Raw genomic sequence first — 27,532 nt, forward strand, 5'->3', positions numbered from 1 at the left:
AGACCCCTCAAGCCATCAAATCCACACCAACCATCTCTTCATTTATTATTCTCGACAGTTCCACCCAGATTCTACCAGTGAGCTGTACAATGTACAATTTACAGTGGCTAGTTAACCAATAAACCAACAGATGTTTGGGACATGGGAGAAAACCCATGCAGCTACAGTGAGCAAGCTCAAACTCCAGTCAGGTTTGAACATTGATTTCTAACGCTGCGTCACCCATTAAAACTGAAGTGCACAGGAACTTCTCAGAAAGGTGACAAGTGTCTAAAATTAGCCATGATTAGCACTGCTAGGCAAGACAGTCTTTAGCAGCTGACTGACCAATTACTACTCCTATTTTCAAATGTATTTATATGGGAATATTCTTTATAGTGCTGCAGCCAAATTAAATATAACCCTGCTACTAAACAGCAATATCATATCAGCCAGATAATATTTTAGTGCTGCTATTTTAGTAATAGCATAGAAGCCAATGATAGCTCCCCTGCTCTTTAAAACTACAAGCAGAACATTCTGATCAATAATATTCCTATCAATGCCTAGTTGAATTTTCAAGAGGACACTTTAACTTCATACTTCATAATTCAACTAAACATGAATGGTCAAAGACTTGGGACAGATGACTCCTTGTTGAGAGAGAGACCATGACAGAATTTCAAAGTCCTGACAAAACTGAAGTCAATATGCATTACGAGGAAAATGATCCAATGGCTGCAGTCTTAACTTGTATATACAAAGCAAGACTGCTTAGATTGTCAAAAGTTTTAGATTTGAATACTTACATCAGAGCAGGATTTCTTCAGGTCTATATCCCAAGTCCAACCAATTTCAGCCACTTGATCAATGACACTGCACCAATGAAGTCAGAGGCAGACTTCAAGCCTAATTTCAATGGCAGTGATAAATTCCATTTGCAACTCTTCAACAAATGAATCACAGCATGGTAGCAGTGCCCAAACAACATTCAGGCCTAGGCTAACATGTGGCATGATTGCACCACAGCCACAATAATCAATCACCATCTGGCAGCACAGGGTCTCAGGTAACAGTAGATGCCTTTTCGAGCAATCACGACCCTAAGTGTCATCTATGTGCAGTCTGCTTGTTCTTGTGATCACCAGGGTTTCTCTCCAGTTGCTCCAGTTTCTTTCCTATATCCTAGAGACATGTAGCCTTGTAGGAGATTTGGCCACTCTAAACTGTCCCTGCTATGTAAGGTATCTTAAAATGAAAACAATTACTCAACAGGTCAGCCCTTTAAGCCAGAAATATCAACCCGATTCCCTTTCCACCGGCTGCCTGAGCTGCTGATTATTTCTAGCATTTTGTTTTTATTTCAGATTTCCAACACCTGCATTTCTATTCTGATTTTCACTTACTTGGAAAAGAAGTGAATGGATATGTTGGAAGAACGAAATGGTTGATTGAAGTAGGTAATTGAAGGTCAATATGGGCCCTTGGGCTATAAGACATAGGAGCAGAATTAGGTTTTTTTTTTGTTTTTTTATTTATTCATTTACGGGATGTGGGCGTCGTCAGCTAAGTCAGCATCCCTACTTACCCATCCCTAGTTGACCTTGAGAAGGTGGTGTAAGCTGCCCTTCTTGAATCGCTGCAGTCTGAGGTGTAGGCACACCCACAGTGCTGTTAGGGAAGGAATTCCATGAATTTGACCCAACGACAATGAAGGAACAGCGATATGTTTCCAAGTCAGATTATTTAGCCCTTCGAGTCTGCTGTGCCATTTCGTCATGTCTGATCCATTTCCCTCTCAACCTGTCTCCTCACTTTCCCCCAAAAGAACTATCAACCTCCACCTTAAATACACCCAATGAGCTGACCTCCAGCCAACTATGATAAGGAATTCCAGGTTCACTATCTGACTAAAGAAATTCCTCATCTCCATTTTAAAGGATGTCCCTCTATTCTGAGGCTGTGCCCTCTAGTCCTAGACTCCCCCCCCCACCCCACCATAGGAAACATCCTCTCCACATCCACCATCTCGGCTTTATAAAATTCAATAGGTTTCAATGAGACCCCCCTCACCACCACCTCCCTGCCCCATTTCTTCTGAATTTCAGTGAGTACAGGCCAAGGCCATCATTGCTCCTTGTACAAGCCTTTCATTCCTGGAATCATTCTTGTGAACCTCCTCCAAATCCTCTCCAATGTCAGCACATCCTTTCTTAAAGAAAAACTGCTGACAATGCTCTGAGTGAGGCCTCACCAGTGCATCAAAAAGCCTCAGCACTACATCTTTGCATTTATATTCTAGTCCAGTTTATATTGAACCTGTGAATACTACCTCGCTTTTTTGAAATACATATTGCTTTTTGCACAATTTTTAATCTATTCAATATACATGTAATTAATTTATTTATTATTTTTTCCTTCTTCTATATTATGTATTGCAATGCACTGCTGCTGCTAAGTTAACAAACTTCAGGACACATGCCGGTGATAATAAACCTGATTCCGATTCCTCTCAGAATGAATGCTAACCTTGTATTAGCTTTCCTCACCCAAGTTCAAAGTAAATTATCAAAGTTCACATGTCACCATATAAAACCTTAAGATTCATTTTCTTTTGGACATACTCAATTATATAGAATAATAACAATAACAGAATCAATGAAAGACTGTCCAACTTGGGTGTTCAATCAGAGTGCTGAAGACAAGAGCTCTTGTCCTTGAAAGTGAGTCCATAGGTTGGGGAGCAGTTCAGTGGTGGGACAAGTGAAGTTGAATGAAGTTATCCCCTCTAGTTCAAGAGCCTGATGGCGACTGTTCCTGAACCCGGTGGTGCTAATCTTGAGGCTTTTGTACCTTCTTCCTGACAGTAGCAGCAAGATGACAGTATATCCTGGTGGTGGATCGCTAAAGATGGATGCTGTTTTCTTGTGACAGCATTTCATGTAGATGTACTCAATGGTGGGGAGGGCTCCACCCATGATGAACTGGGCTAGATCCACTACTTTCTGTAGGATTTTCTGTTCAAGGGCATTGGACCAGGGTCTGTTACAGCCAGTCATTATACTCTCCACTACATATCTATAGGAGTTTGTCAAAGTTTTAGATGTTATTCCAAATCAGCTTGCAAATTAACCTTTAGGGCATCTTGCACGACTGCTCCCAAGTCCCCTGGCAGCTCAGATTTTTGATTCCACCCCCCCCTTTAGAAAATAGGCTATGCTTTTATTCCTTCTACTGAAGTGCATGACCATTGAATTCCAGACACTGTATTCCATTTGCCTAGTATCCTAATCTGTCCAAGTCCTTTTGCAGCTCTCTTTGTACCATCTGTAAAGTTATCCAGTCTTCAACTACCTCTAAGAATCCTGGGGTAATAGGATTCCGCAGGGATTTAAGATTCAGATTTTAACATCCTCTCCAAACTACCTGACATTTTCTAATTTTTCTGATTTTATTTCAAACTTTCAGCATCCATTTTTTTAACCTAAGTAAAATACTAGAACTCGCACAATGCAACTGAACAATTAATCAAAGTTTTAACAAAATTTGAAAAAGCTGATTTGAAAAAGCTGAAATGTCTATAACAGGGTTTCAGGAATTGCTTTCAAGATCAGAAAAAAAGACAATCTGTTCGAAGATCATTTGCGTTCGATATTTCTGTTATTGATCTGCAGCACCGTTATAAAACTGAACTAAAGATTAGACCAAAAAAAGATCTAAAATGCGTTTTGAATTGCATCAAAAATTATGATTACGAAAATTGGACGCGATTTTGCTGCTAACAGCAAATAAAAATGGCACCTTCTCAGGCAGTGCATTTTTCACGAAGGACAACGAATTGACTTTCCTACTTAAGCGACCTAAGATATGCAGCAAACACTTACTCAGCTGCGTACTTCTTTACCCCTGGCCCTGGCCCAATAGGAACATTTCAAAAACAATTTGGGCACGACCTTTACCGGATAAACGCTGTGAACGCGTTAATATATGATTTTCTTTAAAAAAAAGACACAAGAAATGGAAGGCATACTTACATGGACTCGACCCACGGTCAATCTATTCATAAAAGAGACTGGTAATTAATCGGTGTAAGTATAAACCGCTCATTACACCGCCTTTATAATGGCGTCCATTGGTGGGTCCCCAGCTCAGGCAACAGGAATCATGTGACGCGGTACTTCCGTTTACAGCCATTCTGAGGTCAGGGGGGCGGCGGCGTCCGCTCGGTGTGCCGGAGTCAGTCAGATGTCGGAGGGGCGTGGGGTTCTCAGTCAGATGTCGGAGGGGCGTGGGGTTCTCAGTCAGATGTCGGAGGGGCGTGGGGTTCTCAGTCAGATGTCGGAGGAAGGAGCGGTTGTCAGTCAGATGTCGGAGGAAGGAGCGGTTGTCAGTCAGATATTGGAGGGCGAGTGGTTGTTAGTCAGGTATCGGAGGAAGGAGCGGTTGTCAGTCAGATGTCGGAGGAAGGAGCGGTTGTCAGTCAGATGTCGGAGGAAGGAGCGGTTGTCAGTCAGATGTCGGAGGAGCGAGCGGTTGTTAGTCAGGTATCGGAGGAAGGAGCGGTTGTCAGTCAGATGTCGGAGGAAGGAGCGGTTGTCAGTCAGATGTCGGAGGAAGGAGCGGTTGTCAGTCAGATGTCGGAGGAGCGAGCGGTTGTCAGTCAGATATTGGAGGGCGAGTGGTTGTCAGATATCGGTGGACGAGCGGTTGTTAGGTATCGGAGGAGGGAGCGGTTGTCAGTCAGCTATCGGAGGGGCAAGCAGTTGCCAGTCAGTTATCGGGGCCGTTGTCAGTCAGATATCGGAGGAGGGAGGGGGTTGTCAGTCAGATGTCAGAGGGGCAGGCTGTTGTCAGTCAGATATCGGAGGGCCAGCAGTTGTCAGATATCGGTGGACAAGCGGTTGTCAGTCAGGTATCAGAGGAGGGAGCGGTTGTCAGTCAGATATCTGAGGAGGGAGTGGTTGTCAGTCAGATGTTAAACAACTTTCAAAATACAAGTCACAAATTAACACATTGATATTTATAATTTTTTAAAAAAGCAGATGCTAGAAATGTGAATTAAAAACAAACTGCATGAAAGAGTCAGCAGGTCTCACTTGACAACATATAGGTATGTATAAATGACAATAAATACATGTTAAATGACAATAAACTTGAATTGACTTACGAACATTGATCATCCTACCAGATTTACCCTCCCCCACCACTCTTCCCATTTAGAATTGGAGGTGAGTAATTGCACAATATTGGTTGGCTATACAGTACCTCTTTTCTTATCCAACTCTTTAAGTTTTTGTAGTGAACCTAAATGAATACGCCACAATTGTCACTGACTTCACCAAGACCAGGGTGGATGAGTGTGTGCCTTCGAGAACATACCAGACAAACCCAAACAAAAAGATGTAGATGAACCAGGAGATTTGTAGTTCGGTGAGGGCTGGATCTGTGGCAGAACAATACGAGAAATCCAGATACGATCTACAGAAGGCTAGTTTAAGAGTGAACAAACAATTCTGATTGAGGTTAGAGATGGAATCCGGTGCACATCAGCTTTGGCAAGAGTTTGCAGGCCATTACTTCTTACAGACCGAAACCCAACATCATGAATGGCTGTGATGCTTCACTCCCAGATCAGCACAATGCCTTTTATGTGCACTTTGAAAGGGGGAATGAAACTACACCTGTGTGAATCCCTGCAGCATCTGGTGACTCTGTAACCTCTGTCTCGGAGGTCAACCTCAGAACATGTTTCAAGAGGGTGAACTCTTTCAAGGTGTCAGACCCTGATGGTGTATCTGGTAGGGATCTGAAAACCTGTGCCAACCAATTAGCAGGTGTTCAAGCACATCTTCAATTTCTCACTTCTGCAGTCGAAGGTTCCCACCTGCTTCAAAAGGGTAACAATTATATCGGTGCCTAAAGAGAGCAGTGTAAGCTGCCTCAATGGCTATCGTCCAATGTTACTCACATCTACTGTGCTTTGAGAGGTTGGTCATGGATCAGACTGAACTCCTGTCAAAGCAAGGATCTGGAGCTATTGCATTTTGCCTATCACCATATAGGTCTACAGTAGATGCAATCTCACTGGGTCTCCACTTGGCCTAGGATCACCTGGACAATTTCAGTACCTACATCAGGCTGTGGATTATTGATTGCAGCTCAGCATTCAATACAATCATATCCTCAGTTCTAATCAACAAGCTCCAAAACCTGAGCCTCTGCACCTCGCTCAATGTCTGGATCCTTGACTTCCTCTTCAGGAGATGACAGTATGTGCAGGTCGGAAATAACATCTCCTCCTCACTGACGATCAATATTGGGGCACCTCAAGTATCCGTACTTAGTTCACTGCTCTACTCTCTTTACATGCATGACTGTGTGGCTAGGCACAGTTCAAATGCCATCTATAAATTTGCTGATTACAGAACTACTGTTGGCAGAATTTCAGACGATAATGAGGAGGTATATAGGAGTGAGATAGATCAGTTGGTTGAGTGGTGTTGCAACAGCAACCTTGTGCTCAATGTCAGTCAAACCAAGGAATTGATTGTGGACTTCATGAAGGAGAAGTCGAAGTAACACACAACAGTCCTCATCAAGGGATCAGCAATGGAAAAGTGAACAGTTTCAAGTTCCTGGGTTAAGCATCTCTGAAGATCTATCTTAGGCCCAACATATTGATGCAATTATAAGGAAGCAAGATAGGGACTATATTTCATTTGGAGTTTAGAGAGATTTGGTATATCATCAAAGACTCTTACAAATTTCTACAGATGTACAGTGGAGTGCATTCTAACTGGTTGCACCTCTCTCTGCTATGGAGGGGCCATTGCACAGGATTGGAAAAAAGCCGTAGGAAATTGTAAACTCAGCCAGTTCCATTATGGGCACTAGCCTCCCCAGCATCAAGAGACACCTTCAAAATGCAATGCCTCCATCATTAAGAAACCCCATCCACCAGGACATATCTTCTTCTCATTGCTACCATCAAAAAGGAGGTAGACAAGCCTGAAGACACACAGTCAACATTTCAGGAACAGCCTTTCCCCCTCCGCCATCAGATTTCTGAATGAGCAATGAATCTACCTCACTTTCTTTTAGCCTATATTTTAGCACTACCTATTTAATTTTTTTACATGTATACTTCTAATTGTAATTTATAGTATTATTATGTATTGCACTGTACTACTGCTGCAAAACAACAAATTTCACAAGATGTACCAGTGATATTAAACCTCTTATTTGATCTTATCTTATTGGATTCATTTTGCTTCAGATTTTTTTTGATGTACACATTAGAAATTATCTTAACCTGAACATAATTTCAAAGTTAATAGATCATACAAACTGAGAAATGTAATGAAGATTGCAAGGTATGTACTCTTCTGAGTTCTTAATATATGGGCTTTGGAGTAATAGCAAAGAGTAGAACTCTGAAAAGGATGTCAGGTTTACCTCAGAATATACTGTAAATAGGAACAGGAAACTGCCAACTGCTTCCACTCCAATAAATTTATGTTTTTTTTCTTTTATCCTAGTGCCATTTTTCTGCAGTAACATTATTTTCCTGTTGCTCGTGTCAAATTTTATCAACCTTTCTCTTGAGTATATGTACACAGTGACTAAGCATCCATTGTCCACTTTAGGACAATTAATTCCATCGATTTACTGCCTCTGAAGAGATCTCATGCCTGTCTTGAATAACCACCCCAATTTTAATTATGTGATTTCAGTTTCTATACAGCCTGTGAAAAGAAGTATTAACCCCATACATTTTATATATTTGAGATTCTTTTTTAGACTGTTGAATATATACACACTGACAGCCACTTAATCAAGTATGCCACAAATATGTACTTTAGACCATAAGATATAGGAGCAGAATCAGGCCATTTGATCCATCAAGTCTGCTCCACCATTCATTCATGGCTGATCCTTTTTTCCCCTCCTCAGCTCCACTCCCCGGCCTTCTCTACGTAACCTTTTATGCTGTGTCCAATTAAGAAAATATCATGCTCTGCCTTAAATACACTCAATAACCTGACCTCCACAGCTGCCTGTGATAAATTCCACAAATTCACCACCCTCTGGCTAAAGAAACTTTCTCCACATCTCTGTTTTAAATGGATGCCCCTCTATCTTGAGGCTGTGCCCTCTTGTCCTAGACTCCCCCACCATGGGAAACATCCTTTCCACATCTGCTCTTAGGCCTTTCAACATTCAAAAGGTTTCAATGAGATCCCCTTTCATCCTTCTAAATTCCAGCTAGTACAGACCCAGAGCTATAACATGTTCCTCGTATAATAACCCTTTCATTCCTGGAATCATCCTTGTGAATCTCCTCTGAAAAAGCTTTTACTAACCACTTTGGTGTGCTTTCATATTTCATCTTTTCTCTCCTAATGATTCTTTTAGTTGCACTCTGTGGGTTATTAAAAGCTTCCCAATCCTTTTTTGCTTTGTTGTATGCCCTCTCTTTTGCTTTTACTGTAGCTTTGACTTCTCTTGTCAGTCATGGTTGTACTATTTTGCTATATGAGTATTTCTTCATTTTTGGAATACATCTATCCTGCACTTTCCTCATTTTTTTCCAGAAACTCACACCATTGCTGCTCTGCTGTCATCCCTGCCAACATCTCCTTCCAATTTACTTTGGCCAACTCCTCTCTCATAGCACTGTAATTTTCTTTACTCTACTGAAACACTGCTATGTCAAACTTTACTTGCTCCCTTTCAAATTTCAAGTTGAACTCAATCATATTGTGATCACTGCCTCCTAAGGTTCATTTACCTTAAGCTCCCTAATCACCTCCATTTCATTACTTAACACCCAATCCCCTAGTAGGTTCAATGACAAACTGCTCTGAAAAACCATCTTGTAGGCATTCAATAAACTCACTCTCTTGAGATTCATTTCCAACATGATTTTCCCAATCGACCTGCATGTTGAAATCTCCTATGACTATCACAACATTGCCATTTTGACATGCTTTTTCCATCTTTTGTTGTAATCTGTGGTCCACATCTCAGCCACTGTTGGGAGGCCTGTATATAACTGCCATCAGGGTCCTTTTACCCTTGCAGTTTCTTAACCCAACCCACAAGGGTTCAACATCTTCTAATCCTATGTCACATCTCTCTACTGATTTGATGTCATTCTTTACCAGCAGAGCCACACCACTCCCTCTGCCTACTTTCCTATCCATTTGATATAACGTATAACCTTGGACATGCCTCCGAAGGGGACCAATATCCTGGCGGGAAAGTTTAATAGATCTGTTAGGGAGGGTTTAAACTAATTTGGCAGGGGGATGGGAATCGGAATGATAGAGTGGAGGAAGGGGAAAATAGAAATAAATCTAAGGTAGTGAGCAGTAAAGATGTCAGGAAAGACAGGCAGGTGATGGAGCAAATTTGTAGCCATTGGGATAAGTTACAGTGCAATAAAGTTGCAGTGAAATCAAAGCGAAAAGTACCAAATACTGGTCTTAAGGTGTTATACTTAAATGCACACAGAATAAGGAATGAGGTGGATGATCTTGTTGTACAGCTACAGATTGGCAGGTGTGATATTGTGGCCATCACTGAGACGTGGTGAAAGGATGCATGTCTCTGGGAGCTGAACATCCAAGGATACACGGTGTATTGGAAGGATAGGAAGGTAGGCAGAGGGGGAGGCATGGCTTTATTGGTAAGAAATTATATTAAATCATTAGAAAGAGGTGATATAGGATCTGAAGGTGCAGAATCTTTATGGGTTGAGCTAAGAAATCACAGGGGTAAAAGGACCCTGATGGCAGTTATTTATAGGCCTCCAAACAGCTGCAGTGATGTGGACTACAAATTACAACAGGAAATAGAAAAGGCTTGTCAGAAGGGCAGTGTTATGACAATTGTGGGGGATTTTAACATGCGAGTGGATTGGGAAAATCAGGTCAGCACTGGATCTCAAGAGAGAGAATTTGTAGAATGTCTGCGAGATGGCTTTTTAGAACAGCTTGTTGTCGAGCCCACTAGGGGATCGGCTGTACTGGATTGGGTATTGTGTAATGAACCGGAGGTGATTAGAGAGATTGAGGTGAAGGAACCCTTAGGAGGCAGTGATCATAACATGATTGAGTTCACTGTGAAATTTGAAAAAGAGAAGCTGAAATCCGATGTGTCGGTATTTCAGTGGAGTAAAGGAAATTACAGTGGCATGAGAGAGGAACTGGCCAAAGTTGACTGGGAAGGGACACTGGCAGGAAAGACGGCAGAGCAGCAGCGGCTGGAGTTTATGCGGGAAGTGAAGAAGGTGCAAGACAGGTATATTCCAAAAAAGAAGAAATTTTCGAATAGAAAAAGGATGCAACTGTGGTTGACAAAAGAAGTCAAAGCCAAAGTTAAAGCAAAGGAGAGGGCATACAAGGAAACAAACATTAGTGGGAAGACGGAGGATTGGGAAGTTTTTAAAAGCTTGCAAAAGGAAACTAAGAGGTCATTAAGAGGGAAAAGATTAACTATGAAAGGAAGCTAGCAAATAATATCAAAGAGGATACTAAAAGCTTTTTCAAGTATATAAAGAGTTAAAGACAGGCGAGAGTATATATAGGACCGATAGAAAATGATGCTGGAGAAATTGTAATGGGAGATAAGGAGATGGCGGAGGAACTGAATGAGTATTTTGCATCTTTCTTCACTGAGGAAGACATCAGCAGTAATACCGGACACTCAAGGGTGGCAGGGAAGAGAAGTGTGCGCTGTCACAATTACGAGAGAGAAAGTACTCAGGAAGCTGAATAGTCTAACGGTAGATAAATCTCCCGGACCAGATGGAATGCACCCTCGTGTTCTGAAGGAAGTAGCTGTGGAGATTGCGGAGGCATTAGCAATGATCTTTCAAAAGTCGATAGATTCTGGCATTGTTCCGGAGGAATGGAAGATTGCAAATGTCACTCCGCTATTTAAGAAGGGGGCAAGGAAGCAAAAAGGAAATTATAGACCTGTTAGCTTGACATCGGTGGTTGGGAAGTTGTTGGAGTCGATTGTGAAGGATGAGGTTACAGAGTACCTGGAGGCACATGACAAGATAGGCAGAACTCAGCATGGATTCCTTAAAGGAAAATCCTGTCTGACAAACCTATTACAATTTTTTGAGGAAATTACAAGTAGGCTAGACAAGGGAGATGCAGTGGATGTTGTATATTTGGATTTTCAGAAGGCCTTTGACAAGGTGTCACACATGAGGCTACTTAACAAGATAACAGCCCATGGAATTACGGGAAAGTTATATACGTGGATAGAGCATTGGCTGGTTGGCAGGAAACAGAGAGTGGGAATAAAGGGATCCTATTCTGGTTGGCTGCCGGTTACCAGTGGTGTTCCACAGGGGTCCGTGTTGGGGCTGCTTCTTTTTACATTGTACATCAATGATTTGGATTATGGAATAGATGGCTTTGTGGCTAAGTTTGCTGATGATACAAAGATAGGTGGAGGGGACGGTAATGCTGAGGAAATGGAGAGTCTGCAGAGAGACTTAGATAGATTAAAAGGATGGGCAAAGAAGTGGCAAATGAAATACAATGTTGGAAAGTGTATGGTTATGCACTTTGGCAGAAGAAATAAACAGGCAGACTATTATTTAAATGGGGAAAAAATTCAAAGTTCTGAGATGCAACGGGACTTGGGAGTCCTCATACAGGATACCTTTAAGGTTAACCTCCAGGTTGAGTCAGTGGTGAAGAAGCCGAATGCAATGTTGGCATTCATTTCCAGAGTAATAGAGTATAGGAGCAGGGATGTGATGTTGAGGCTCTATAAGGCGCTGGTGAGACCTCACTTGGAGTACTGTGGGCAGTTTTGGTCTCCTTATTTAAGAAAGGATGTGCTGACATTGGAGAGGGTACAGAAAGGATTCACTAGAATGATTCCGGGAATGAGAGGGTTAACATATGAGGAACGTTTGTCGGCTCTTGGACTGTATTCCTTGAAGTTTAGAAGAATGAGGGAGACCTCATAGAAACATTTCAAATGTTGAAAGGCATGGACAGAGCGGATGTGGCAAAGTTGTTTCCCATGATGGGGGAGTCTAGTATGAGAGGGCATGACTTAAGGATTGAAGGACGCCCATTCAGAACAGAAATGCGAAGAAATTTTTTTAGTCAGAGGGTGGTGAATCTATGGAATTTGTTGCCACGGGCAGCAGTGGAGGCCAAGTCATTGGGTGTATTTAAGGCAGAGATTGATAGGTATTTGAGTAGCCAGGGCATCAAAGGTTATGGTGAGAAGGCGGGGGAGTGGGACTAAATGGGAGAATGGATCAGCTCATGATAAAATGGCAGAGCAGACTTGATGGGCCGAATGGCCGACTTCTGCTCCTTTGTCTTATGGTCTTATTTAGCTCCCAACTACAACCATCCTTCAACCACGATTCAGTGATGGCCACAACATCAGACCTGACAATCTGTAATAGTGCAAAATTTGTGGATGATACGAAGATAGGTGGAGGGGTGGGTAGTGCTGAGGAAGCAATACAATTGCAGCAGGACTTAGATAAATTGGAAGAATGGGCAAAAAAGTGGCAGATGGAATACAGTGTTGGAAAGTGTATGCATGTTGATAGAAGTAACAATGCTGCCTACTATTATCTAAATGGGGAGATGGTTCAAACATCAGAGGTGGAGAGGGGCTTAGGAGTCCTTGTGCAAAACTCCCAGAAGGATGATTTACAGGTTTGAGTCTGTGGTAAAGAAGACAAAATGCAATGTTGGCATTTATTTCAATGGGAATAGAATATAAAAGCAAGGAGATAATGCTGAGCATTTGTAAGACACAAATCAGGCCGCACTTGGAATATTGTCAACAGTTTTGGGCCCCATATCTCAGAAGGAAAGTGTTGTCATTGGAGAGAGTCCAGAGGAGGTTCACGAGGGTGATTCTGGGAATGAAGGGGTTAACATATGAGGAGCATTTGGCAGCGTTGGGCCTACACTCAATGGAATTTAGAAGAATGTAGGGGGGACCTCATTGAAACCTACTATATATTGAAAGGACCAGATAAGGTGGATGTGGAAAGGATGTTTCCTATGGTGGGGGTATCCAGAACTAGAGGGTACAGCCTCAAAACTGAGGGGCAACCATTTAGAACAGAGGTAAGGAGGAATGTTTTTAGCCAGGGAGTAGTTAATCTGTGGAATGCTCTGCCATAGACTGCGGTGGAGGCCAAGTCCGTGTATATATTTAAGGTGGAAGCTGATAATTTCCTGTTTGGTCAGGGCATTAAAGGTTATGGAGAGAAGGCAGGTGTATGGGATTGAGTGGATCAGGATCAGTCATGATGGAATGGCAGAGCGGACTCAATGTGCTGAATGGCCTAATTCTGCTCCTATGGCTTATGGTCTTATGGTCTTACTTTGTCAACCAAAGTGCATGACCATACTCTCCTCAGCACTGTATTCCATCTGCCATTTCTTTGCCCATTCTCCAAATCTGTCTAAGTACTTCTGTAGCATCTCTATTTCCTCAAAGTTACCTGCTCCTCCACCTTTCTTCATATCATCTGCAAACTTTGTAGCAAAGCCATCAATTCCATCATCCAAACCATTGACATATAACATAAAAAGAATTGGTCCCAACAGAGACCCCTGCGGAACACCACTAGTCACCATTAGCCAACCAGAAAAGGCTCCCTTTATTCCCACTCTTTGCCTCTTGCCAATCAGCCATCCTTTATCCATGCTAGAATCTTTCCTGTAATACCATGGATTCATAGCTTATTAAGTAGCCTCATGTGTGGAACTTTGTCAAAGGCCTCCTGAAAATCCAAGTACACAACCGATTCTCTTTGTCTATCCTGCCTGTTATTTCTGGGTATTTTAACACTAGATCATATTTTGGATGCTAAATCACTTTGGACTTCTAACGCTTTTTCTGTCATTCATTCTTTGATTTTTTTTCTCTCGCTTTCGTGGATGTCTGCAAAGAGTAAGGTTGTATACTGTATACATTCTCTGACATTAAATTGAACCATTGCAATCAAAGTTACCATATACTACCTTGAGGTTTATTTTCAGTTCACAGATTCTCCCTTGTGACCCGACGGGTTTCCTCCAGTTGCTGTGGTTTTCTGCCAAATCTCACAGCATTGTCAAGGATCCCTCCTGTCCATCTCACAATCTTTTTGACCCCCTACCATCAGGCAGGAGGTACCACAGCATTAGGGTAAGGGTAAGATGGGAAACAGCTTCTTCCCCAAGCTGTATGTCTACTGAACTCCCTGCCACCACCCAGGTTTCATCACTTATGAAGCACCAGTGGCATTATACTGTTTACCTTATAACTTGTGTAATAAATGCACCTTATGTTAAATGTGAATCTTCTGGAATATATTTTATTATTTGTTAATTTATTTGTGAGAATATTACTTTATGCATTGTGTGTGAGTTATATGTGCTGTGCAATGCACCTTGGTCTGGAGGAATATTGTTTCATTTGGTATACATTTATACAGTTGGAACAACAATAAGCTTGAACTAGAATCAGTGAACTAGTCACTGTAAATTGTCCTTGGTATGTAGATGTGCAGAACAAGGACAAGTTGATGAGAATTTGGGGAGAATGAAATGGGATTAATGTAGGCTGAGTGTAAAGGGATGGTTGATGATTGGCGTAGACCTGGTGGCCACAGGACCTGTTCTCTACTGTATTTCTCAATGATTCTATGGTTATGACTCTCTAAAAATGTTTTTATTTTATTTTATGTTGTTAATATTATTGAGATACAGTGCTGAATTGGCCCTTCAAGCCGTGCCACCCAGCAATCCTGATTTAAACCCAGCCTTCTCACAGGACAATTTACAAAGACCAGTTAACCTACTAACTAGTACAACTTTGGAATGTGGGAGGGAACTGGAGCAACTGGAGGAAACCCATGTGGTCACAGGAAGGACCTACAAACTCCTTACAGACAGCAATGGGAATTGAACCTGGGTTGCTGGTACTGTAAAGCATTGTGCTAACCACAAGTTAAAGTGGCAGAGAAGGTGCTCGAGGTGGGTGGGTAGAATAATGAGTCTAATAGGTTGAAGATGGATGACCTAATGTATCAGTTAAGAGGGCCTCCTGAGTCCTTTCTGTGTGTTTTATACCAGTTAACAGGGCACTTAAGATCAGATTAACCTTCTTTGTGTGAAGTGTTTCTAATGGTAAGGCTGTGGTGCTGTAGTGCAAACTATACAAAAAAAGGGGGAAAAACCTGAACCAACTTGATAGCAGGCAGAAATGGTCAGTCCTGATCCCAGTTGAAAAATGAGTTCTCTAAAGACGTTGTGAGTTGTGGACATAGCTCCGCACATCATTGAAACCAGCCCCCCCCCCCCCCATGGATTCTGTTTACACTTCTCACTGCCTTGATAAAGCCTAACCAGAGACTCCACCCACTGGAGATCCCCTTTTCTCCCCCCTTTCACTGGGCAGAAAAGACAAAGCCTGTAAGCACATACCAGCAGGCTCAAGGACAACTTCTATGCCACTGTTATAAGACCACTAAACATTTACACTCCACCTGGGTACCCTCCAACCTGATGGTGTGAATATCAATTTCTCCTTCCAGTTAAAAAATTCCCCCACAACTCCTCTATTCCCCACTCTGACCTTTTAGTTCTTCTCATCTGCTTATTACTTCCCCTGGGTCCCCTTCTCCGTCCCTTTCTCCTTTTGTTCACTCTCCTCTCCTATCAGATATTTTATTCTCACAGCCCTTGACTTTTCTCAACCACCTGGCTTCACTTATCACCTTCCAGCTAGCCTCTTGCACCCCCCCCCATTTTATTCTGGTATCCTCCCCCTTCCTGAAGAAGGATCATGGCTCGAACCATAGAAAGTCTACTGTTTTCCATAGAGGCTGTCTAACCTGCTGAGTTCCTCCAGCTTTTTGTGTGTGTTGCTTTGGATTTCCAGAATCTGCAGACTTTCTCATGTTTGGTATCTAGACCTCACAATCTACAGTAACTTGAAATCATCTTGTATGTTATTGTCTATATGTACTGCACTTTCTCAGTGACTGTAACACTTTGTTCTGCATTGTTATTGTTTTAACTTGCACTAACTCAATGCACTCATCTGTATGAAGAAAGCATGGCATAACTTCTACTTCTTTAGGAGTTTGTGGAGATTCAGCATGACATCTAAAATTTTGACAAATTTCTATGGATGTGTAGTGGAGAGCATATCAACTGTCTGCATCACAGCCTGGTATGGAAACACCAATCTGCTTGAATGGTAAGTCCTACAAAAAATAGAGGATATGGCCCAGCCCAATACAGGTAAAGCCCTCCCAACTACTGAGCACATCTACATGAAACACTGTTGCAGGAAAGCAGCATCAATCATCAGGGACTACCACCACCCAGGACTTGCTCTCTTCTTGCTATTACCGTCAGGAAGAAGCTACAAGAGCCTCAAGACTCACACCACCAGGTTCAAGAACAGTTATTACCCCTCAACCATCAGGCTCTTGAACCAAAGGAGATAACTTCACTCAACTTCACTGGTCCCATCATTGAAATGTTTCCACAACCTTTCAAGAACTCTCCATCCCATGTTCTCAATATTTATTGCTTATTTATTTGTTCTTATTGTCCCTTCTTGTATTTGCACAGTTTATTGTGTTCTCCACTCTGGTTCCAAGATTGTCAAGCCGAGGAGTGGTAGTGGGGCCAAGCTCCCACTACCCAAAAGTGCTCCTCATGGCATGGGCCTCAAATAACCTCTGACAACCAAGTCCAACTCCTGGCCTTCTCGTGTGGCTTAGCCTCTAAGCCCGGTGGAACTGTTTCTACTGACAGGAGAAGGGGTGAATGCAGGTCCTGGCACCTTAAAACCAGTGCTTTGGGTAGATGGAGCTCATCAGCCTGGGAAGGCAGTCCATCTAAGAGAGGGAAAACTCTGATTTCAAACCTCTGCTGCCTTGCGGCCATACCCACTTATGGGAAAGGCTTCGGAAGTAAACCCTGAGGACAAATCCAGAGCTGGAGTCCGTAAGGCAATCCGATGTTGCTTTCAACCTCGCTCTGTTAACTCCTGTGACATCACTGGTGCCAAGCTGTATCAGCCCTTGCCCTTCCCTTGGACAACATCGGTGGTGTGGAAAGGGGAGACTTGCTGTTTGGGCAACTGCCGGTCTTCCATACAACCTTGCCCAGGCTTGTGCCCTGGAGAGACTGAAGCAAGACTTTCCAGGCGCAGATCCATGGTCTCGCGACACTAACGGATGCCATCCACTCTGGTTGAACGCTGCCCAGTTGTGTGGTCTTTCATTGATTCTGTTATGGATATTATTCTATAAATTGAGTATGCCCTCAAGAAAATGAAACTCAGGGTTGTAGATGCTGACATATTTGTACTTTGATAATAAAATTTACTTTGAACTTTCAGTTTTTTCATTGTACTTAGGTACATTTGGCAATAATAAACTAATTTGCCAGTAATATGTTTTATAGGTTGCCCTGTGGCCCGAAGATGAGTTGTTACACTTCAAGCTTGAATTGGGCCTTGTCATAACAATGCAGCACATCATAGTCAAAAAGGTGAAAGTGTTTCTCCTTGTGTGTGAAGCCTTGAGGTTTGCCAGAAGTGAAAGTGTATCTGCACCAATTTCTACCTATAAAAATGCATTCTAATGCGGCTTCATTTTGGGGAGGTGCCATTTTGCCCTGGCCTCGATTTCAGAAAGAACACTGAAGCTGGCAGATTCATTCAAAATTCTCTTTAGATTGCACACATCTATACAATGATATAAATGTGATCCAATTAATGATTAGTTGTCCATTGTATCTGATAATGAGTTAGATTTGTGCAGATTTTAGTGAACTGCATTTTAGAAAACTGCAGAGTTTTTAAAGTGGAAAAGCCATTGCACAGGGGCAATTCCATTCTCTTGACCTCAGAATTCAAGGTCCAGTGGTACGAGTAGTCATCACAACTGGGGTCTTCCTTGGTCGTAGTAAATAGCCAAGAATTCTTCCGTGCCTTGTTATGCCCTTCAATCCATAAAGCATTGTAGACTGCCTTCCTGTTTATTGGACTTCACTGTTGATTTCATCCACCCAGTCCACTGGAGCTAACTTCGCCTGCTAGGACAGGCATATCCTTATCTCATTGGAGTATGGGGTCTGCTGGCTATCCTCACCTGGTTTAGCCTGCCCGTTGAAGCGATGGATCACAGTATGGCTGCTGTCGCATGCAAACCGCTTACTTGGAGCCTCAACTGAGAGCTGAGTGCCTAATGGGGACCAAAGGTGAGTGAACTGCCTCAGAATGGACACAAGCCCCTTCACCAGAAGCTACTCTTCCTGGTCACCCCATACACCCCAATACGTCAGAGATAACACTTATGTTTCAACAAGAATTTCAGAAGGATGTAAAGTGGTGAGATTAAATTTAATGTGAAGTATTGCACTTTGGTGTGAAGACTGAAGAGGAGTAATGTAATCAAGAAGATACAGTTTTAAAGCAGGAATGACTGGTTTGTACAGCAGCCTAAATAATTGATTAGATAGCAATCTTCTGCAAAGTTTTGCAAAAATCAAACAGGTATGATATCAATTGAATAGCATTTTGAAAAACATTGAAGTGTGATAATTTCAATGGACTCTCATGCTGTGTCCACACAAGAGCAGTATTGGAATAAGCAAGTCTTTCTCAGACTGGCGTGCCCCAAGGATCAATCCCTGGCCTCTTTATCTTTATTAATGATTGGAAGAATGGCAGAGTCGAAGTATCCAAATTTGCTGGTAAGTAAAACAAGTGGGAAGGCATGTTAAAATGAGGTTATTTGGATTTTGCAGCTGAACATATAAAAGGATGTAAAAAAAAATGTAAAGGAGCAAACACCTGCTGAATGAAATTTACTTTTGAGTCATTGGAGGTGCTAGTCCTTGACACTAAAATCCCCACTTAGAATACATTTTGGGCCGTGTAACAGTGCTCCTTCTAAATGTTGTTTAAGATGAAGGATTGCCGATTATAGGTAGCATTGACAAGGATTCATTGCCCACATTTAAACCGATGACATGTGACTTGTTGGGATTTGAAGTCAATGTTAAGGACTCTCATATATCTGATGGATTTCTTCTGCCCATGAGATACAATGTGCAAGTTTTCAGATTGTTATCACTAAGAGAATCTTGCAAGATCAACCAGGCTTGGAGTGACTCTGTGGTGTCTGAACTGTAGGCTTGAATTGATGCTATATAATACTTTAATACAATTGAAAGGCCTACTGGGCCATTTCAGAGAGCAACACTGCAAAATGCTGGATGAATTCAGCAGGTCAGGCAGCATCCATGAAAATAAATAGACAGTTAACTTTTCAGGCCGAGACCCTTCTTCAGGACTGAGAAGGAAGGGAAAAGATGCCAGGATAAAAAAAGTGGGGGGCGCGGGTTTGGAGGGGAAGGAGGCTAGCTGGATGATAGGTGAAGCCAGGTGGTGGGAAAGGTAAAAATCTGGAGAAAGAGGGGACCTAGGGAGAAGTAATAGGCAGGTGAGGAGAGGTAAAAGGTCAGGGTGGGTAATAGAGGGATTTTTCAGTTAGCAATTATAAAGTCAATCAGATTGCTGATGATCAAGAATCACAAAGAGCCTGGATCAAACAAGATCAGTAAATATCCTCACCTGAAGAATTGTAGTGCAGAGCTTTACTGTATAATAGTCAGAATTTCTTTAAACAATTAAACAAAAAAAACTACAATGTGTATATATTTTGAACAATAATTTTAATCAGGTCAAAACAGTAAAAAATAAATCAATATTCTTCAAAATTCATTGAAATGACTGACCTTAATAGCAGAACCCCATGCAGAACAAATAACTAGAATGAATCACATGCTGTTCCACATTCTTAATACTTAATATAGTCAACTCAAAACAAAAAATCCTAAATCTTGCTAAATTATTTAAGGAATGAGTTAACTACTTTTTAAAATAGATTTTACATAAACTGCATTTTTTTGCAGGTTTAAATGGTAACATTTGGTAAGCTTTGTGAAACCATAGTTTGAAATTGCGAAAAGTCATATACTGTATAAAAATTCTTTCAAACCATTAACTGCAGCAACATGTTTCATCATTTATTGTACAATTTATATTTAATATCACATCTGATTAAAAGGCTATGCTTCATATTCCCTTTCTTCATTCTCTACTAACGTGCTGTTGTCTGTAATTTGATCCGCTGCATTGTACTGAATAGAACTAAATCTATTTACACAGAGACATTTCTTTTTGTACGCATACCATGAAACTATCGAAATTACCATCAAAATCAATGCAACTGTGATGACTAATACTGTTGGTAAGATACTTTTGCCACCTGCAAAAAGAAAGAGAGAGATATTGGAAAAAGTTCTGGTTGATAGAGAAAACAACTTATGATAATAGTCTTTCTGGTCCAAGAGGATAAGATTGTGTTATCACTATTACAAGGTGATTGCTAATCAAAGATAATTAAGGGACAATATATAAAAATGATGGAGGAACTCAGCAGGTCGAGCAGCATCTATGGGGGAAGAAATTATTGATGTTTAGGGCCAAGTGTGAGGATATGGGACAAACACAGGTAAAAGCAGATACATCACCTCAGCAATGATTTCATGGAATGTCACTGAGCCAAAAAGATAACTTGCCTATTCAGGTTTCTGTTTTTTAAAAGCCATATGAAATAATGAAATGTCATGCATTCCTTAAGATTACATGGATATACTATGTAAAAATGGACAGCATTTGCAATGTGAAAGCAAATCTGCTCCAAAAAGATGTTAGATAGAAATAAATAAGGGACCCCAAATATCAAAAGATATTATTTCTCCCTGCTCATCCTACTTAGTTTTATTGTACATGCCAGGATAGATATGAGGCCAGAAATTCTGGGAAGGCAGCTCATAGTAACGATCACCACCTTTACTGGTGGACTGAAAGAGCTATACCATATATTCTAATTCTACACAACTGCTGAACAATCTATGTTGCTCAGTTACAACAATATTCATTTGATAGTGCTTATTTACCAATTTTTTAACACCTTTACTCGGGGCTGGTAGTTAACATGATTTATGCAGACATGATTTATGATCCTTAACAGATACTGTAACTTAAGGATCCAGAAAGGGTACAGTGAAGCAATGGAATTCCATTCTAGCAAGTTGTAAATTATTCTGTGAGGCTTCTCATCTTTTTACTAAGATGTTTTGGTGGTGTTTTTATGCTATTTTTGTCACCTATGCAATTATTTGGGTAAGAAGCCAGTATTTTAGTGAACATAAAGGTGGCAATAAGGTGGCATGGTAGTGCAGTGATTAACACAAGGCTTTACAGTACAGGCGACCCAGGTTCAATTCCCACCACTGTCTGCAAGTTCTCTCCGTGACTGTATGGGCTTTCTCCAGTTCCCACTACCTCCACAGTCCAAACACATATACTGGTTGGTAGGTTCACTGGTCATTGTAAATAGCCCCATGATTAGGCTAGAGATAAAGTGGCATGGCTCAAAGGCTCAGAAGGGCCTACACCATGGTGTACCTCAGTAAATAAATTCAGAAGATGGCAATCATTTATACACAAATTTGAGAGATTTCATACAGTAAATGCATAATTGTGATGTGTGTTGGATGTAATTATGAAAGAGAGTGATGACCTTGACCTCATTTGTTCTGTTTAACGATAAAATACTGCACAAAAGCAATATTACTAAGGGTAGGTTGCACTAATGATTACGTTTGAAATAACGCCCATTAGGAAATTCGCCTGGTCACATCCATGCAGTAGTGTAACCAAGGACACTTACTGGCTGAATTTTGATTTTTTAGTGACAGTATACAACCTTCTGCCATTCACTGACTGGAAAAACTGGGAATATATCGTGCAAGGAATGAAAGTGAATCAGTAATTAGTAGGCTGTGCTATGACATCAATTTCTTCAACACAGCATCTGCCTGCCTCAAATTTCAGTAGAAAATACTGCTCTCTTCACTAGAAGAGTCTAGTCTCTATATGTATATTAATTCTGAAATATATCCTATAATCTCTGACTCTTTGATTATCTTGCACCTCACAGTGGCTCAGTCTCAGTTGTAACAATTGAACTGTCTTTATTCCTTCATCCTTCATATACATGAGTAAAAATCTCCGTCTAAATGTGCAATTTATAATAAATAGTATGTACAACAATATAACACAGAAATAAAGTTGTGTAAGCATCAATTAATCAGTCTGATGGCCTGGTGGAAGAAGCTGTCACGAGCCTGTTGGTCCTGGCTTTTCTGCTGCAGTACCATTTCCCAGATGGTAGCAGCTGGAACAGTTTATGGTTGGGATTCTATGGGGCTAGACTGTTGCAGGCAAGATGTCCAGGCAAACCAAACATTACCTTTTACTCCTCCCACAGATTTTCCTTCAAATCCCTGGTGACTTTTCTGTGCAATTCTGCAGAGGCTGCCACAGAAAAAAAGTCAGGTTTTCTAGAAGACAGGTGGTGGTAATTCAAGAGCTGTGAACTCTGCCTGTAGCTCCTGATGAGTACTACACAAGTTCCATATAAACCCCAAAATCCCCATGAAGAATGCAATCACGCAGCTTTATGAACTTCTGCTCGAGTTTGACTTTTTGTTTGTGAGATGATTGTGGACAATGACAAGATAAACAACATATATTTTGTATACCAAGACAGAGTGAAATCCAATTTCAAGGTAATGTTTCCTAAAGTTTTCAAGTGCTAGAATTTGCCTGTATTGCATAATAATTGACAGAGTCTAATACGACTAGTTAACTATCTCAATTTGTCTCTATCATCAATTGCTAGAATATCATAGGTGATCCGTAAACAACTGTCTTCTATTATTTTCATTTAAAAATTTTTCTTCTTAAATAATTATTACTCCACATCTGATAGTGTTACACTGTTCATGATGCATGGGTGATAGTTTAAAAGACCAGAATATTTGTACATTTTCACATATCAATGAACCATTAACATCATCAAACACATACCTTAAGTTGAACCTTATTGTTCCAATTTAGAGCAATATAGCATGGATTTGGTTGGCAGGGTAGAGATAAATCTCTACCAAAGGAGAAGCAAGGTGCTCCTTCCCCCTGTGAGCCTACAGGTCACCCTTGGGCAAGGTGTAGCACCTGCTTAGCCCCCAATCAGGGTCATGTGAAGCCACAGGAGCAGGTGGTGGGTGGTGGATGGTCGTATGAGTAGCTGGTACATATCACAAATCCCAGTTATGTGACCATTGATGCCGGCAGACAGTCTCTGAAGTGTATTGATAATGGTCACCCGTCTCCTAAAGACACTACTCAGAAGGCAGCAATGGCAAACCACTTCTGTAGAAAAATTTGCCAAGAACAATCATGGTCATAGACCATGATTGCCCACGTCATAATGACGATGATGATGATAGTATAGATGATAGTATTGGCTTTTCAGCCAATTTGTCCACGCTGAACATGGTGCCCACCAAACTAGTCCCATTTACTGCATTTGGCCCATATCCCTCTAAGCCCTGCCTACTGGTGTACTTATCCAAATACCTTTGAATGTTGTTTCTTTACCTGCTCGAACCACTTTTTTGGGCAGCTCATTTCATAAACGTTTCTGCATGAAGTCCCTTAAGTCCCAACTAAATCACTAATGTCAGGACATTTATGTTAGTAGAAAAAAACACAAATAATTTTAAGGTATGATGCAAAGTAGGTATTTTCAGATTTGAAAAGATTCCAAGAAGTTGTTAGTCAGATATATACTTACTTCTTGTGCATTTTTCTCCATCAGGTATGGCTACTGAAAAAGAATATAAAAAACTTAAGCTTATGTCCTATATTACATTCTGGATGCAAAGTAGATTATATATTCTCCATGTTTAAATTAACTAGTGGAACTCTAGCTTGTAAACCTACATTATGACTGGTAATGCAGCCTAATGTTTATTTCATTAACTCTGATGGATTTATATGTTAGGATCATTCAAGGCTTGATAATAAATATGTTCGTACTTTCTTTCTTAGCATTCTGAAATTCCTAGATCAACTTAAAATAAATTCTTTAGTCGTCAAGTCACTTATTATTGTCATTTCAACCATAACTGCTAGTACAGTACACAGTAAAAATGAGACAACGGTTTCCAGGACCATGGTGCTACATGAAACAGTACAAAAACTACACTGAACTATGTAAAACAACACAAAAACGACACTAAACTACAGACCTACCCAGGACTGCATAAAGTGCACAAAACAGTGCAGGCATTACAATAAATAATAAACAAGACAATAGGCACAGTAGAGGGCAGTAGGTTGGTGTCAGTCCAGGCTCTGGGTATTGAGGAGTCTGATGGCTTGGGGGAAGAAACTGTTACATAGTCTGGTTGTGAGAGCCCGAATGCTTCGGTGCCTTTTGCCAGATGGCAGGAGGGAGAAGAGTTTGTATGAGGGGTGCGTGGGGTCCTTCATAATGCTGTTTGCTTTACGGATGCAGCGTGTGGTGTAAATGTCTGTAATGGCGGGAGGAGAGACCCCGATGATCTTCTCAGCTGACCTTACTATCCGCTGCAGGGTCTTGCGATCTGAGATGGTGCAATTTCCGAACCAGGCAGTGATATGGCTGCTCAGGATGCTCCCAATACAACCTCTGTAGAATGTGGTGAGAGATGGACTTTTCTCAGCTTTCGCAAAGAGTAGAGACACTGCTGGGCTTTCTTTGCTATGGAGCTGGTGCTGAGGGACCAGGTGAGATTCTCTGCCAGGTGAACACCAAGAAATTTGGTGCTCTTAATGATCTCTACGGAGGAGTCGTCAATGTTCAGCGGAGAGTGCTCACTCCATGCCCTCTTGAAGTCAACAACCATCTCTTTTGTTCACAGAGACAGGTTGTTGGCTCTGTACCAGTCCGTTAGCCACTGCACCTCCTCCCTGTATGCTGTTGAGACATCGTCTCAACATCGTTCTTGCTGTTGAGACCCACCATGGTTGTGTCATTGGCGAACCTGATGATGTGATTCGAGCTGTGTGTTGCAGCACAGTCATGGGTCAGCAGAGTGAACAGCAGTGGGCTGAGCACACAGCCCTGGGGGGCCCCTGTGCTCAGTGTGACAGTGTTGGAGATGCTGCCTCCAATCCCGACTGACTGAGGTCTCCCAGTCAGGAAGTCTAGGATACAGTTGCAGGCCCAGTAGGCTCAGCTTTACAATTAGTTTCTGAGGAATGATTGTGTTGAATGCTGAACCGAAGTCTATGAACAGCATTTGAATGTACGTGTCTTTTTTGTACAAGTGTGTTAGGGCCAGGTGGCGGGTGATGGCAATGGCGTCGTCTGGTGAACGGTTGGGATGGTACGCGAACTGCAGGGGGTCCAGTGAGGGGGGAAGCAGTGTCTTGATGTGCCTCATGACGAGCCTCTCGAAACACTTCATGATGATGGATGTGAGTGCAATGGAACGGTAGTTGTCGAGGCAGGACACTGAAGACTTCTTCGGCATGGGATCGATGGTGTCGGCCTTGAAGCACATAGGAACGACGGCACTGCTCAGGGCGATGTTGAAGATGTCAGTGAGAATCTCTGCTAGCTGGTCCGCACATCCTCTAAGCACTCTGCCAGGAATATTGTCTGGTCCAGCAGCCTTCCATGGGTTGACCCTGCACAGGATTCTCCTCACATCGGCCACGGTAAGACACAGCACCTGGTCATTTGGAGGAGGGGTGATCTTCCTCACCACCACGTCATTTTACGCCTCAAAACGAGTGTAAAGTTGTTCAACACATCTGGGAGGGAGGCATCACCAGCACAGGCAGGTGGTGTTGTCTTGTAGGTGATGTTCTGAATGCCCTTCCACATGCGCCTCATGTCGCTGCTGTCCTGGAAGTGGCTGTGGATTCGCTGGGTGTGTGCACACTTTGCCTCTCTGATGGCCCAGGACAGTTTGGCCCTCGCTGTTGTTAGGGCTGCCTTGTCGCCTGCTCTGAAGGCGGAGTCACAGGTCCTCAGCAGTGCACGCATCTCTGTGGTCATCCATGGCTTCTGGTTAGCGCGTGTAGTGATGGTCTTGGCCACAGTGACGTCCTCAGCAATAAACTAATGACATTTTGAAGGATAAGATTTTGAAGTTTACAACTGCATTAAAGATAAATAAGATGGCCGAAGGAGCAGAGATCATCGCTCATGATTAGCATCTAACTCTCAAGTTTGATTCACTGTGATGTTGCAGCATTGTGTAAGAAACCAAGATGCACAACAGGGACATGTGAGATCTGTTTTTCAAATACCTGCAGGGAATGCAAAGAAAGTACATGAAATCTGATGCTAGTGATACACAAAGCAACAAAAGTGTCACCAAAATGCAGGAAACACTATAAAATTTTGTGGTCTTTATACATCTCAAATCCCGCCAGTCTCACAATCTCCGAACTGCATGAATATTCTAAAGGTACCATTTCATGATATCATGAAAATTTCTAATTTAATACCCCCTAGCCTTCTAAATTTCACGGAATACTGCCCTAGTTTCCATAATTCCTCACTGGTTTTATTCCAGTAAATTTAATCTTTCATACCACCAAATCGTCCTTGAGGTTTGGTAGCCAAAGCCATTCATAATATGCTGGTTTCTGTACTCCAATCATGGTTTTGAAGGATGTAACACAAGTTCTATGACGTGTGCTCCTCTACTCTACATACAAATGCCAGCATGACAATTGCCCTTTTGACCACTTTAGACCATATTCTACAGGATTACTAACCTGGGGTCCACAGACCCCTTGCTTAATAGATTTGGTCCATGACATAAAACTGTTGGGAACCTCTGTTCTAAAAGGAAACCCCTCAACTCAGACACAGTATTTAACTACATTCATTCATTTTTCTAGCTTCGAGTTGCTTGTAAGCAGCAGGGGAATTTTGATAAGTCTGCATAGGGAAGACCTTGTAACAAAATTAAATTTTACTTTTCTCCATTTATTGACTTAATAGCCCAAGGCAGAAAATCCATCCAAGTATCAATGTTTCTCTTGGATCTGCCAGAACTATTTCTTGGAATTTCTAATATTCAGTGCCAGCCTGGGCACATCCCAACAGCGGTGTCTTCTCTTTTACCGCCTGTGTGAATGAGAGCCCATGCACTGTGTCATGGATATTCACTTTCTCAGCCAGAAGGTCTCTTGTTTTACCAAGCTCAGCTCTCTAAATACAGCAGATGCCACTTGTATAATCAAACAGTTGTAAATAAACTACTAACTAACATTGTTTAGCTTCTGTTTGTAAATGGGAACCAGTGTTTATTTCTTGAAACATAAATGGAAAGCAGTAATCAGTTTGAAGTTTAAAACATAGCTTTGCAAACAAGCTTTGTTCATGGTGGACCGCTAGCCCATAACATCTAGTTTATTGCTGCTGAAGAGGTGCAATATAACACAATAAGTTATTTAATTTGGCTTCTTCAAAGAGGGTGACCATTTTTAAATAATAGCACCCACTACAAGACTGCTTAAGTTGCTGGCCACTTAATGTGGCTGTCATCAAAGT

At 41.7% G+C, this 27,532-nt stretch overlaps 2 protein-coding genes across 5 annotated transcripts in view; both read right to left on the reverse strand.

The window, feature by feature from the left end:
* Positions 1-4,182, reverse strand: part of marchf7 (membrane-associated ring finger (C3HC4) 7) — a 44,040-nt gene extending 39,858 nt beyond the window's left edge. The window contains exon 1 of one of the 3 annotated variants that reach the window (XM_072262007.1): positions 4,014-4,179. In XM_072262007.1, coding sequence (XP_072118108.1) covers positions 4,014-4,015 — 2 coding nt within the window. In that variant the 5' untranslated portion in view covers positions 4,016-4,179. Of the gene's footprint in view, positions 1-4,013 lie in introns of all 3 variants that reach the window. The other 2 variants (XM_072262008.1, XM_072262010.1) reach the window with 2 other exon arrangements.
* Positions 4,183-19,716: 15,534 nt separating this feature from the next.
* cd302 (CD302 molecule) overlaps positions 19,717-27,532 on the reverse strand; it is a 40,052-nt gene continuing 32,236 nt past the window's right edge. For both annotated transcript variants that reach the window (XM_072262012.1, XM_072262013.1), the window contains exons 5-6: positions 23,768-23,800; positions 19,717-20,329 (exon numbers count right to left, since the gene is read on the reverse strand). In XM_072262012.1, coding sequence (XP_072118113.1) covers positions 20,130-20,329; positions 23,768-23,800 — 233 coding nt within the window. In that variant the 3' untranslated portion in view covers positions 19,717-20,129. The remainder of the gene's footprint in view (positions 20,330-23,767; positions 23,801-27,532) is intronic.

The sequence above is a fragment of the Mobula birostris genome, chromosome 6 (assembly GCF_030028105.1).
Source record: "Mobula birostris isolate sMobBir1 chromosome 6, sMobBir1.hap1, whole genome shotgun sequence".
Classification (NCBI taxonomy): domain Eukaryota; kingdom Metazoa; phylum Chordata; class Chondrichthyes; order Myliobatiformes; family Myliobatidae; genus Mobula; species Mobula birostris.